The sequence below is a fragment of the Rhinolophus sinicus genome, linkage group LG18 (assembly GCF_036562045.2).
Source record: "Rhinolophus sinicus isolate RSC01 linkage group LG18, ASM3656204v1, whole genome shotgun sequence".
Taxonomy (NCBI): Eukaryota; Metazoa; Chordata; class Mammalia; order Chiroptera; family Rhinolophidae; genus Rhinolophus; species Rhinolophus sinicus.
Genome location: NC_133767.1, coordinates 7,305,540 through 7,318,311, shown reverse-complemented (window position 1 = coordinate 7,318,311; position 12,772 = coordinate 7,305,540). Strand labels below are relative to the sequence as shown.

The following is a 12,772-nucleotide window of genomic DNA, read 5'->3' as shown; positions in this document are numbered from 1 at the left end:
TGTCACCCAGCACAACCAGACGACTTGTTTGAAGCGTGATTCACGCTGTCGCCCTTTCCTAACCAGTGATAACAACTTTGGGGCCCTGTGAACAGGGACCCATCGCTGCAAGTCTGTGGATGTTTTCATTATTTCCTGTCCACAGCTCTGTGTCAGCTGCTGACACATAGAAAAAGCTTCCCAGATAAGGTGCGGAAAGCTGTGTGCCTTTGTTTTCCTCTGTGCTGTTTTCCCACAAGGCGCCCTTCTGTACACATGGGTGATAAGGGCTTCCTTTAAGTGGTGGCTGGAAGGCTGTGTGTCCCTGGGCCTCTGTCTTGGGTTGACACCCAGGGCAGGGGGAGGCCCTGGGGGTTCTGGCCTGTGTCCCTCAAGACCCCGAGGCCTGTGTGTGCTGTTTTGTGACGTTTGAGTGTCCCATCCCAACAGCTGGTCTCAGCAGCTTCTTTTTCCGTGCAGTGCCAGATCCGCTTTGGAGGGAGAAAGGAGATCGCCTCGGATTCCGACAGCAGGTAAATACGTGATTTCTAAAACCGTTTACCATCAAGAGCAAAAAGGTGGCCAGAGATGACCAGCTTCTGTACTGTATTTTACCTCTGCAGCCAAGTGGTGCCGTGATTAAATTTGGGTGATCTGTAGCTGTCTCTGCAGTGATTAGTGTAAAATATTTCCAGTTTCCCATAGTTCTCCTTCTTGGATTCTGTCCTGAGGGAATTACTTGAAATACCTTTCTGCATAACATTATTTTCAGGGTAATTTATAATGATGAAAACCAGAAATCTGAATGCTTGGCAATTGGGAAATGGTTAGTAAAGTGTAGTGCATCAGTAGAACGAAACATTGTGTAGCCCTTAAATTGATGTCCCTACAGAGTTTGTTTTGGGCAGGAAATGTCTATGTAGAATTTAAAAATTATATATTTACTAAAAATAACAAGAGCAGGATACAAACTTACATGGACACTGAGTGATTGTGGCCGTGTTAACTCTGGCAGCAAATGGACCAAAATGTGGGCAGAGGGAGTGTTGGAGTTAAGAATATTGGAAATCTTTATAATTCCTCATATTTTATACTGTGATCATGTGTTCCTTTTATAATTAAAAAAACAAAACCAAGTCCTAAAAATTGCCACTGACCTTGGTGACCCAGGAAAGGCTGATATAATTGCATCAGCTTATAACATGGACTGCGAGGAGACACAAAGGTTTTGGCAGCAGCAAGAGATACGCAGGCCTTTGCTGGAAATGCTCTGCGAGTCACTGGGAGACGACCTGAGCTCTGCGGCCCTGGAGTGGCAGGAAGTGCATTCCTGCAAAGGAAGGGAAGGGAAAAGAAGGGAGATGGGAAGGGGATGGTAGGGGAGGGTAGGAGAGAGGAGGGAAAGGGAGGGGAGTTGGGGAGGGGAGGGGAAGGGAGGGGGGATGAGGCAGGGGAGGCGGAAGGGAAGGGAAGGGAAGGGAAGGGAAGGGAAGGAAGTCATTCGCTTAGCACTCTTCTCACCCTGGAGACTGTCCGCGTGGCACCCTCTTACCCAGCCCACCCAGCCTTCTGCTCCTCTGTTCCCTACTCTGTTCTCTCACACCCTCGTTCTTCTGTGACACTTTACCAGCCATGAGCAAAGCATGTAGCTCTACATTTTGGTAGAGCCGTGGGGACTATTGGAAACTGGTGCAGATTTAAAATGGTGCCCCCTGCCTTACGCTCTCTATCTGTTCTTTGTTTAGTTTTTCTCCGTAGCACTTATCACCAATGAACAGACTGTACATTACGCTTTTTAATTTTGTTTATTTCTGTCTCCTGTACCATAACGTCAGCTCTGTGCCGGCAGGGAGGTTGGGCTGTCTTGTTCACTGATGTATGTATCCCCAACGCCTAGAAGCATCTAGAGGTGCCTGGTAACAATTCATTGTTTGGTCGAGTGTGTGCATTGCATCGCACCATAGTCAAGTGTTTAAATACCTGTGTCACCACAAGGCTTCGGAGCTTTGAGGGCTGAGAGCAGCTTCTCCATTTTTTTAATTCTCCATGTGTGGCACCAATATTTTGGGGCTGTTGCACATTAGGTTCCCAGTATACATCTGTGGCGTTAGATCGCTCGACCGATTTATTGCTTCAGTCTTTCTGGGGGCTGTGGATATGCCCTGGGCAGGCTGGTGAGAGAGCATGGTCTCTCAAGGCCTGGCTTTGAAGCCTGGCGTTTCCTCTTTCCAGCTGTATCACCTGCCTGACTTCTCGAGCCCTCAAATTAGATCTACTGTGATATTGTGATTTATAATAAGAAATATATATTTTGTCCTTTGTCCTCATTCCTAGGACTCAGCTCCTAAAACCCCTGGAATTTCCAAAGTGAGGATAGCCATAAAGGTGTCTTTTGTTATGTCTATGTAGTAACTTTCCTGAAATCACTAGAGGTGGGGGCCGGTTGCCAGAAGAACCAACCATATGAATTGGAGGTTGGAACCTTCAATCCCCACCCCCACCCCTGCGGAGCCCAGGGAGGCTAGAAATTGAGTTCAGTCACTAACGCCAATGATTGACTCAACCATGCCTTGGTCATGACACCGCATAGAAACCCAAAAGGCCAGGGTTTAGAGAGCTTCCGGGTGGGGCAGCACGGGGATGCCCAGAGAGTGGCCTGCTCAGAGGGGGCATGGAAGTGCCACACCCCTTCTTCACACCTCGCCCTTTGCATCTCTTTCATCTGGCTGTTCCTGAGTTACATTCTTTTATAGAAATCTGGTGATCTAGTGAGTAAAATGTTTCCCTGAGTTCTGTGAGCTGCTCCAGCAAATTAATCCAACCTGAGGAAGTGGTCGTGGGAACCTCTGAGATCTATAGCCAGTCAGCCCGAAGCTTGGTGACAACCTGGACTTGTGACTGTCACCTGAAGTCAGGGGCAGGTGCAGTCTGGTAGGACTGAGACCTTACCCTGTGCCAGCTAATGCTGTCTCCAGGTAGATAGTGTCTGAATGGACTTGACTTGTGGAGCGGACAGCTGGTGTTGGACATTGGTGATGTGGGGAAAACCCGCACGTTGGTCTTTGCCTCGCCTGCTGTGGGGATTCAGTCGCATACTGTGTGTCAAAGCGCCAGACGTGTAGGCGTGTTAGTTTCATTCCATCTGAGGTCCTTGCTTCTCAGGAGTGAAGTTTGGCTGGACACTTGTTACCGCTTGTGACACCGACCCGCGCTGAGGCACATGGGAGATGACAAAGAGAATGGAAGGCAAAGGTGAATAGTGAGCCTTCTGACTATTTTCTTTTGCTCTCCAAGGAACAGCTGAAGATGCAGGATTTCTGTCCATATAACTCTGGGCATAGCTCTCAGTCCCCCCGGGAAAATGGAATTTCTTGTATATGTTTCTTCCCACATCATTCTCCTCTAGGAATCGAAGAACCTGTGTCCACTAAGAAACAACGGATAACTGGAAGAGGTTTTTCTTAAAAGGCCAAGTGTTGTCTTTGAATGCATAAAATTTACTGTCTAGGAGCAGTTCTAGGCAGGACTCTGAGGTTTGGGCTTGTGGTTGCAGCCAGAGAGTCCAGCTGGTTGGGAGAACAGCAGCAGGAACCTTTGGAAGGAGGGCACACTGGTGTATCTGCCAGGGCTCTTTGGTAACAAGCAACAGAAACCTACTGCACTTGGGGATATTGTGAGCCCATGCAATTGATGGCAGGCGAGGTTTGGAAACAGGAGGGAGTCATGCAGCTTTGGGAGGCTCCTAAGTTGGAAATAGGAGCTGAGAAATGGTCTCCTAGCAGAAACCGTGATCCAAATAAGGCTCTGCTGGTGGAGTGAACACCAGCTGTTTTCAGACTCTCGTTCTGCTCAAGATTGGCATTCGAAGGAGGAAGCACCTGATGCCCAGTTTCAGGTCACTTGGCCCCCCCCAGCTGCCAGCAGAGGGATTTAGCTGAAGGAGTTTCCTGGGACCCTGATGGCTGTATAGTGCAAAGATGTCTACTTGTCTGCACCATCCCGCTGAGACAGTATCCAGGGAGGAAGAAGTGCCCCCTCAAAATGACATCTGGGGGCTGTTCTGGAGGCTGAATGGATGCCGGGGGGCCAAAATGCCCAACGGTTGTCCCCTGTTGCTGCTGTATTGAAATGACCTTTCTCGTGACAGCACTGTGTGGTTGGGAGATGTTCACGTCTGTGTCATCAGTCTCATTTGATCTTTGCAATGACCCTGGGGTGCAGGAAAACAAGAGGGGGGTCGTTTTCTACTTTTACAGACACGAAAGCTTCGAGGCCGGTCATTTGTGCAGCTTTTGTTTATCATGTCCTAAGTGTCGCTGCTGGCGGCACGGGCTGAGGTCCGCTCGGGGGCCGCATGGTTGTGAGGTCGTGGAACGGCCCAGAGCTCAGACTGCATGTTTTCAGCATGGGCCCCACTCTCCACACCCCGCTCCCTCTAGTTTTGCTAGCAGTTTCCCAATTGAGAGAGTTGTGTCCCTGCAAATGCTCACCGTTATTTTAAGTGTTAAACGTCATAGCATTAAATCCCTTTCACTTGCCTAGTGGCTCAGTTATTCTTCCAATTCCTTTTAATTCTTTTATGTTATTGGGGGAAAGATTAAATTGGGCTGAATGAAATTGCTAATGCTTGATCGTTTTTAACCTACAAAAGTAACAGTATCATACAGTTCCACTAACTCATCTGTCTCTAAACTTCCCTTTAAACAGAGTGTGCAGGTTTTAGGCTCAGTCCTCCCCTGGCCGTGGCAGAGATGGAATTTAATACTTTGTTTTATTAATAGTTACATTTACTTTGAGGACCACTGTGTTTAGGGCCCATGACACCAGCTTTCCATTTGCAATAGCAATAGAGCTTTACCTTTTAAAACAGGCTTATTTTAAGGGAAAAAAGGATGTCAAACTCAAGACAAGTATATACCCTCAGATGTGACAGAAGTGGCCAAGCTGTTTGTGAATGACCGCAGTTTGGGAAAGAGTGTGCCGGCAGGTCTGCTGGTGTTTGGTGTTTGGTGTTTGAGCCTACGTGATGCACAGCGTTTTTCTGCTAAAACCAAACCGCACAGTGTGAGTGTGTGAGTGCTCGTGTGTGGGACAGAGATTTGTCTGATCTTGTGAGATTACACAGCAAGATGCCACAGTCCTCACGTGAAGTGTAAAATAGCGTTTACGTGCAGAGGAATGACAGGTGGGGCTTGTTTTGCCCCATCAGGTTTTGTCCTTAGAAACCTCAGGAGGAAGTGGCTGCAGTCGCCGGGCTCCCTAACGCGTGTGTTTCTCCACCTCCCTTTCTGTTGCTGTTTCTCCTCTGCTTTCCCCTGAGAACAAAGACCCATTCTTGTGCTTCATTAAAATTATTCCACATTCTGTCAGTCCGACTGGCCTGTGGAGAGGCTGTAAACATATCTTTTGAATGGTTCGCCTTCCAGAAATAATGGCCCAAGCGCTCAGCAGGCACTGGACGTTACCTCAAAGACTCATCTACGCTAGCGTCCCACAGAAGCATCTTCTTCCCATGTTGAGTTACAGAACGTAATCTGGAAGTTTTCCCTTGGAATTACAAATAGCAACCCAAACGGCGGGGTGGCAGAATGAACGTGGCATTTGGAGCTCAGACTTTGAATCCTGCTGTTGCTGGTTCTGAGTTGAGCTGGACTGTGGGCAAGTTTCTGACGTTCTTGTGCCTCAGTGTCCTCATCTGTGAATGGGGACAGTAGTCACGACATTCTCTTCATGAAGTTGTGGGTTAGTGCCTGTGCTACCCTTAGAGCAGTGCCTGGAGGCCAGTAAGTTTTCAGAAATTGTTAGCTATTGTTATTGTCATTATAATTTTATGTCAAGTGTCTTGACACTTGGTCAATACTCTGCACACTGGGTCTCTTTGCCACTGTGGGTGGCAATGGGTTGGCTTTGGGTATTTGTGTCAGAACATGTAGAAATTGTCAGAAGACCATGTCAGAGGAAATCAGGAGAGCATGCCAGGGAAGAATGATTTGTTTCTGGTGATCTTTTTCTATACCTGTTGAGGAATTAGGAACATTTTTGAACTTTTTAGGAAGCTGAAAAACAAAACCAGCCGCCCCTTGCTGTTCCCCAGTGTCATTCTCAGCACGGTGGCAAGCTGTCACGTGTGCGAATTTTCCTCTGGACACTTAATGAAACCAAATGGCTTTTTCAGGCATTCCTTCTTTTCTAAATGTCTCTGGATGGTCAGCATGTGATTTTCATCTTCGGTGCGTCAGCAGTGTCTTAGCCTTTTGTTAGTTTGAGGTGTTGACTGGGTGGCTGTTCTAATTCTTCCCATCCTGGCCAAAAAGTCCCAAGGTTTATTCCTCAGACTCTTCCTCCCCCACCCTGAGCGCTTTTATTTCCACTTTGAGGCTCTGTGTTAGGTAGTTCCACATTGCATCCTCTTCTATTTTATTATTTTGATCAAATGAATTGATTTTTTTTTTTTTTTTGGAAAAAGTATTTTTTTAGCAATTGGGGAGCTCTAAGAAATTTAGCAAGTCTGAGTACATTTTCATGTCTGAATTTTAATACATATTTATATTGTGTGTGTGGCTCGCTGTTGAGAGCACGGCTTGGCCCATAGGAAACAACATGTAAGCACTGTCATTCTCTTTCTCATTGTCATCGCTATCACTATCCTGGTGGTGGAGAGATGCCGTGAGCAGGAAGTATGCGTTTTGGTGTCAGACATACTTATCTCCATGGCCACCGGGACACAAATCACCAGTTACCAGCTGGGTTTTTGGACTTCCTTAGCTTCTATCTAGGCCCGCAGCACCGTCTGGAAAATGAGATGGTGATCACGGTACCACTTCCTAGGGTTGTAGGAAGATTAGTTAGATATAATAATGTTTGCTTGGCACACCCAGTAAGAACTTGATAAACTCAGTCCATTTTCTTTCTGTGACTAGACATACCAGGGTTTTGGCTAATTTGGAAACTAAAGGCAGAATGATTGCTCATTAATTCCTTAACTTCACAGATATTTATTTATAGATCACTATGTCTGTATTGAGGATGCAAACTGGATGAGATGGTTGTTGTCTTCAAGGAACTCAAAATTGAGTCCGGAAATGGACATGTGGCTTGGGGACAGTGTGGTGGCCTGCAGGGTAATTACACAGTACAAGTGTGAGAGGTGTGTACAGGGTCTTTAGTGGTCAAATGGGCAGGATGGGAATTCCAGACAGTGGGAATGGCACATGCGTAGGTGTCATGGATGGTGTGTCGTGTGTGTCGGGAGATGGGCCGGAAAGTCATTACTAGATCCTTCTCTTGATTTCATGGGAAAGTCTTTGAACTTTATTAATTAGGGTATTACTTCTTAAACTGTGGTGATTTGTGTAACATTTTCACATTTTTTTTGGCCATTTCTGTCTACCACCTGAGGCCAGAGAACCTACTCTGGTCTTGTCATCAGTAACACCGTCAGTGGAATCACGACTGGGGGCTGGTTGTATTTTTTTCTTGACACGTTAACAGCGTTAACATAAGAATGTTCATCTATGTTCCCCCTAAAATCATGTCATATACTGTATACTCGTAGCAAAGTGTGGTGTGGGTAAGAAACAAGGAGAGTGACAGCTTTGCATTTCAGAAGGCAAGTTTCTGTTCCGGGTACCAGGGGGTGGGCGGGGGGCCACGGGGTCGGGGAGAGCAGTGAGAGGGCTGAGGGGAGGTGATGGGAGAAGAGATAGAAGCATTGAGAAGCCTTAGGACTGAGCCTTGATAAGACAGTGACCGCCTGGACATAGCGCATGAGTCATAAATGCTCTGGCGCTAAGGTGCGGCCGGAAATCAGAAAAAATGTGTGTTGTTTCAATTGCTTTTTTTTTCCAGTGAGCTTTTGGTGTGGAGTCTTTTTCTCCCAGGCTGTGGACTCTGGCCAAATTTGGGGAGTCCGTTGGCCCTGACTTACTCTCACGTTTCTGTTTCTTCATTTCCCGTTTATTCACTCCTTCTGCATCTAGGCGTTCTTGGTTTTCTCTATTCCCTTTTCCCCTTTTGATTTACTGGCTCCTTCAGCCGATTTCTTCTCAGCTGCCATCTTCTGTTCCTGATTTTGAAGCTCCTCATCTGCCAAGAGAGTTCCAAGAGGCGTTTGCAGCCAGACCAAGAGCTAGATGTCTGTCTACTCCAGTTACTGTGTTTCTATGACTTTTGAAAATGGCCAGAAATGATGATTTAACCCATTTAAAAATGAGTTATTTTTCCAATTTCTGGTTCCTCTCCTAGAACATTCATTTGATTTGGTTTTACATGTCTGTCTGCCTTTCTCAAACCTTCACACGTACAGTATCTTGTAAACTACTGCCTCGTGAGCTTTCACTATTACCAAGTTTGCATTTTTGTCAACTGTTATTTTTTTTTTTCTGGCCTGTTTTTTTTCTCTATCATGTCTTCTTCCTCCCTTTGGGCAACTTAAGTTAATGATCAAGAATTATTTGCCCTATGTTTTTTTTCCTTATTCATTAATCTTTTACAAATAAAATATACATGTGTGTAACACACAGGTTTTATTGCCATTGGTTTACAAAAATTGAATTACGTGTATACAGCGTTCTGCATCTGTATTATCTCTTGTAGCACCATCCTGTCAAAACCCTTCCAAGTTGTAGTTCTAATAATTATTCTTATTAGGCTGAATTATATTGCATGATGCAGATATATAAACAATTGCCGATGAAGTAATACTGAATTTGTGTGCAGTTTTTACTGTGGTGGACAGCGAAACAATAGACACCCTTGAGCAGCTTTGCTTATATACTAAGGATTTTATTTCTTTATATGGATTTCCAGGAGTTGGGTTGCTTGGTCAAAGAGAATATGTGCTTAGTTTTAATAGTTGCAGTCAGGTATCTTTCTAAAAATTTCTACCAGCAGTGCAGGAGACTGTCCTTTACTTTTTTGTTAACGATAGATTTGAGTGTTGCTTCCAAGTTGCCTCAGTTTGATGGGTGAAAAGTGGTGGTACACTGTCACTTTAATTTACATTTCCTTGATTGCTAATGAATTTCAGTATCTTTTTCTTTTAATGTTTGTTGACTATTTGGCTTTACTCTTTTGTGAAAGCATCTTCATATTCTTTACCCATTTTCTTATTGGGTTATTTGTCCCCTTGTCAAGTTATGAGAGCTCTTTGTATATTATAGTAACTAATTAACCTTTCCTCTGTTTTCTGCATTGTAAATTCTTTTTTCCAATCGGTTTGCCCATTATCTTTGTAAGCACAGATATAGTATCCATTGTAACACCACATTTAAAAATCTTTGCATGAATAAATGTCTTTTAACTGACCATTCCTACCTACTAGTTTCTGGGTTTTCAGTGTTTTAAGTTCTTCCCCAATGTTAGAGTGTGCATATGGTCTTTTTAATTTTCTTGTAAGATTTTTATTATTTACAGTTAATCCTTTAATCCATCTGGAATTTATTTTTGTATCGTCTATGGGATAAGTCATGGATCCAATTTTAGTTTCTTCTAGATGGTTGCCATCTTTTCCATGTATCCTTTTGGCCCTTTGTCTCGGGGCTGCAAGTTCCTTTCATCGCACTGACTTAGCCCAAAGAAGGGGTGCTCAGGGCCAAAGCACGGAGGACTGATGGAGAGCGCTGTGCTCCTGTGCTGCTCTGGTCCTGGGACCCCTGGCAGAGCAAGGAGTGTGGGCGCGAGGCTGGTGTCATGCTGAGGAGCAGGTACCGTCTCAGCCCTCATTACCCTTCCTCTAGACGAGTTTGCCGGAATTTTCAAGGATGCTTACGTCCACCCGCAGGATGGCAGACATGCAAGGAATTGAGAGGACATTCTCATCGGATCCCACTCCTTTTTCTCTTTCCCCTCTGCCCCTTCAAATGGGAGTCATACCATTGATATTACTCTGTAATTTGCTTTAAAAAAATAAACCTGGCCATATATTTCGGACATTGTGCCAGGCCAACAGATAACATAATGGTGCGCTTACCACCAGTGGCCTCTTTATGTGTAATTAGAAAGCAAAACCAATGCCAATTTTAATTGTATACTTTCATCAATTATGAGGCATACCTAGAGTTCAGAGATGTTAAAATGTGGGGGAAAAAGGTGCTTCTTAATGTCGATTAAGTATCGTAGCTCATTCTTTTTAAATTTGTATGGAACATTTTGCAATGTGGAGGTGCTACACCGTACGATTCTCCTGTTCCTGGAAATCCAGGTTGTTTCTAGCTTTGTTTTTGCTTTTGCTGTTGTAAACAGTCCTGCAATAAAAATACCTATCTTTGTATTCCTATCAACAGTACCCATTCACACATATTCTTGTTAGATCCTTGATTGGTCTTAAAATCCATAGTCCTAAATTGATATGTTGGTATTGTGACACTTTCTTGGCCACTAGTGAGACTGAATATCTTTTCATATGTTTATTGGCCAACTGTATTTCTTCCTTTCGTGATTTGTGTGTTCACCTTCTTTAATGTTTTTTTATTTTCATTTTTTGAGTTGCTTGTCTGTTTTTTCATCCATTTGTAGAAAGCTCTTCATGTACTATAATTGTCAATCCTTTTTTTTTGATAGTTATATGTGCTGTAAATATTTTCTCCATTTATTGTTTTACCATATTGACGTCTTTTGCCATGTAGAAATTTACAAATTTAGAAATTTTGTGCAGCTAATTCTCTGAACTTTTAAAGCTTTGGTTTTAGAGTAATCTGTCCTGAGGGTCTTATGTATTTTTCTCTATTACTTTTGCATTTTAATTTTTGCAGCTATATTTTTCTTTGATCTTGATCCATCTGAATTTAGTTCTGTCTGTGGTTTGAGGTAGAAGTTTGACACAGTCTTGTAGCCACTTGTGTCAGTGCCTCTGGAAAGTAACCCACTCTTGCCCAATGAAATTGAAGTGCTACCGTTATTATATATAAAATATTTCCATATTTATTTGGATTATTAGGGGGTTCTCTCTACTGGTCCATCTATTTGTTTATCCCTGTGCCACGTCCTTCCTGTGGTTATAATTGGAATTATATTAAATTTATACAACCATTTGGGAGGACTTGATATTTTTATTTTAATAAATCTACCCATTCAAGAAAATGGTATCTATTTATTTTGATCTTTATGCCTTTTAAGAAAATGTTACGGTTTTCTTCATATAATACTTGTATCCTTCTTATTAAAAATATGATTTATTTTACTTTTGTTACCATTGTGAATGGAATTCAATCAATTTTGAATGTTATAGTTTCTTTTATTGCAATATTTTTTATTTGTGGGTGAGAAACATTTTTATAACTTTATACAGATCTACTGTTTTTTACTTATCATTATAATCTAAGCTTTTAATAAAATGGTATTTCAAGTTCTCTATAAACATTTAGAATAGTCAAATGGTTTTTCCTCACCATAACTTTTAAACCATATTTCTTCATTCTTTATAGCTCCAGGTAGCAATATTTCTGGTTCTTAGGACATGATACTTTTGTAATGCTTGTTTTAGAAAAATGCTAAGTTCAGAAAAGCAAAGAGGTAAGAAAGATATCACCAGTAATTTTTTTACCAAATGGCTCTTAATTCTTTTCACATAATTCCCTTCAGAATGTTTGTGGGGTTTTTTTGAGCATAAATGAGAGTATACTTAATATACAGTTTCATATCATGCTTATTTCATTTTATATTGTATTATAAACACGTTGTCTTATCATTATAAGCTCTTGGTAAACATTTTTAAGGCCTAAATAGCATTCGATTATATGTTGTGCTATCATTTATTTAACCAGTTCTTTAAGTGTTAAATATTTAGGTATTTTTTTTAACTTTACACTAGTATTAAACATTATTTAAGATAATTTTTATCTTAAATTTTTATCTGACTTGTAGATTACAGATGAGGATTGATTTCTGCCAGTAAAATTCATGGGGTAAAAGGTATGAGCTTTTTTGGGAACTTAATTTATGAAACATAAATGTAGGGCATAGCCCATTTTAAGTGTTTGTCATGTAATGGCCTTGCTTTGCAAGGCTAGTTGATAATTCTACTGTCTTAAATACGAGACATGGCTAAAGCTGTCAACTGGCTAATTTTTATGGATACAGTTGACTCCTTTTCAGGTGACATTGAAGCTTTCCATATGAGAATAGTCCAGTCCATTTTCATGCTTGTACTTGGTTATTCCCAAAAGGTTCTAACAAAGCTGTACCACAGTAAAAAGGATTAATTTGAACCCTTCTGTCACAAGGTTAATTTGGTAGAGTTTGTAAAAAGGCAGCGTTTACTGCTGATCCTGTCTGTTGTTCTAATATTTGCCATAAAAAAAAAAGCACAAGAGTCTTAGGAATCTTATTATAGACTAACATGGCAGGTTAAGCAGTCTTGAAATATAGGACAAAGCTCAGGAAAACCAGTGCTTGCAAAATTTTATCAGTAAGCTAGTTAAGCTTGTAGTGTCCAGCTGTGCTGGTATTGGTGGACACTTTTAAATTCTGCAGGAGGAAGTTATTTTATTTTTCATTCATTAACTCCTTCACTCCTTCATTAAACATTTACTGAGCACCTTGAGGGAAGTGTTTTTTTAAAAAACAACTTTATTGAAGTCTTATTTGCATACCATAAAAACCTACCCCTTGTAAGTGCAGTGATTTTTTTTTAGAGTTAATTTGTAGAATTGTATAACCATCACCATAACCCAGTTTTAGAATATTTTTATTATCCCCAAAAGTTCCCTTATGCCAGTTTATAGTTAATTCCTGATTTCACCCAGCCCTAGGCAACTACTAATTGACTTTCAGTTTTTATACGTTTACCTTTTCT

General features: G+C 42.2%; 1 protein-coding gene across 2 annotated transcripts in view; it reads left to right on the top strand.

Moving 5' to 3' along the window:
• Positions 1-12,772, top strand: part of SNX29 (sorting nexin 29) — a 425,148-nt gene that overhangs the window by 14,247 nt on the left and 398,129 nt on the right. For both annotated transcript variants that reach the window (XM_074322948.1, XM_019715145.2), the window contains exon 3: positions 460-512. In XM_074322948.1, coding sequence (XP_074179049.1) covers positions 460-512 — 53 coding nt within the window. The remainder of the gene's footprint in view (positions 1-459; positions 513-12,772) is intronic.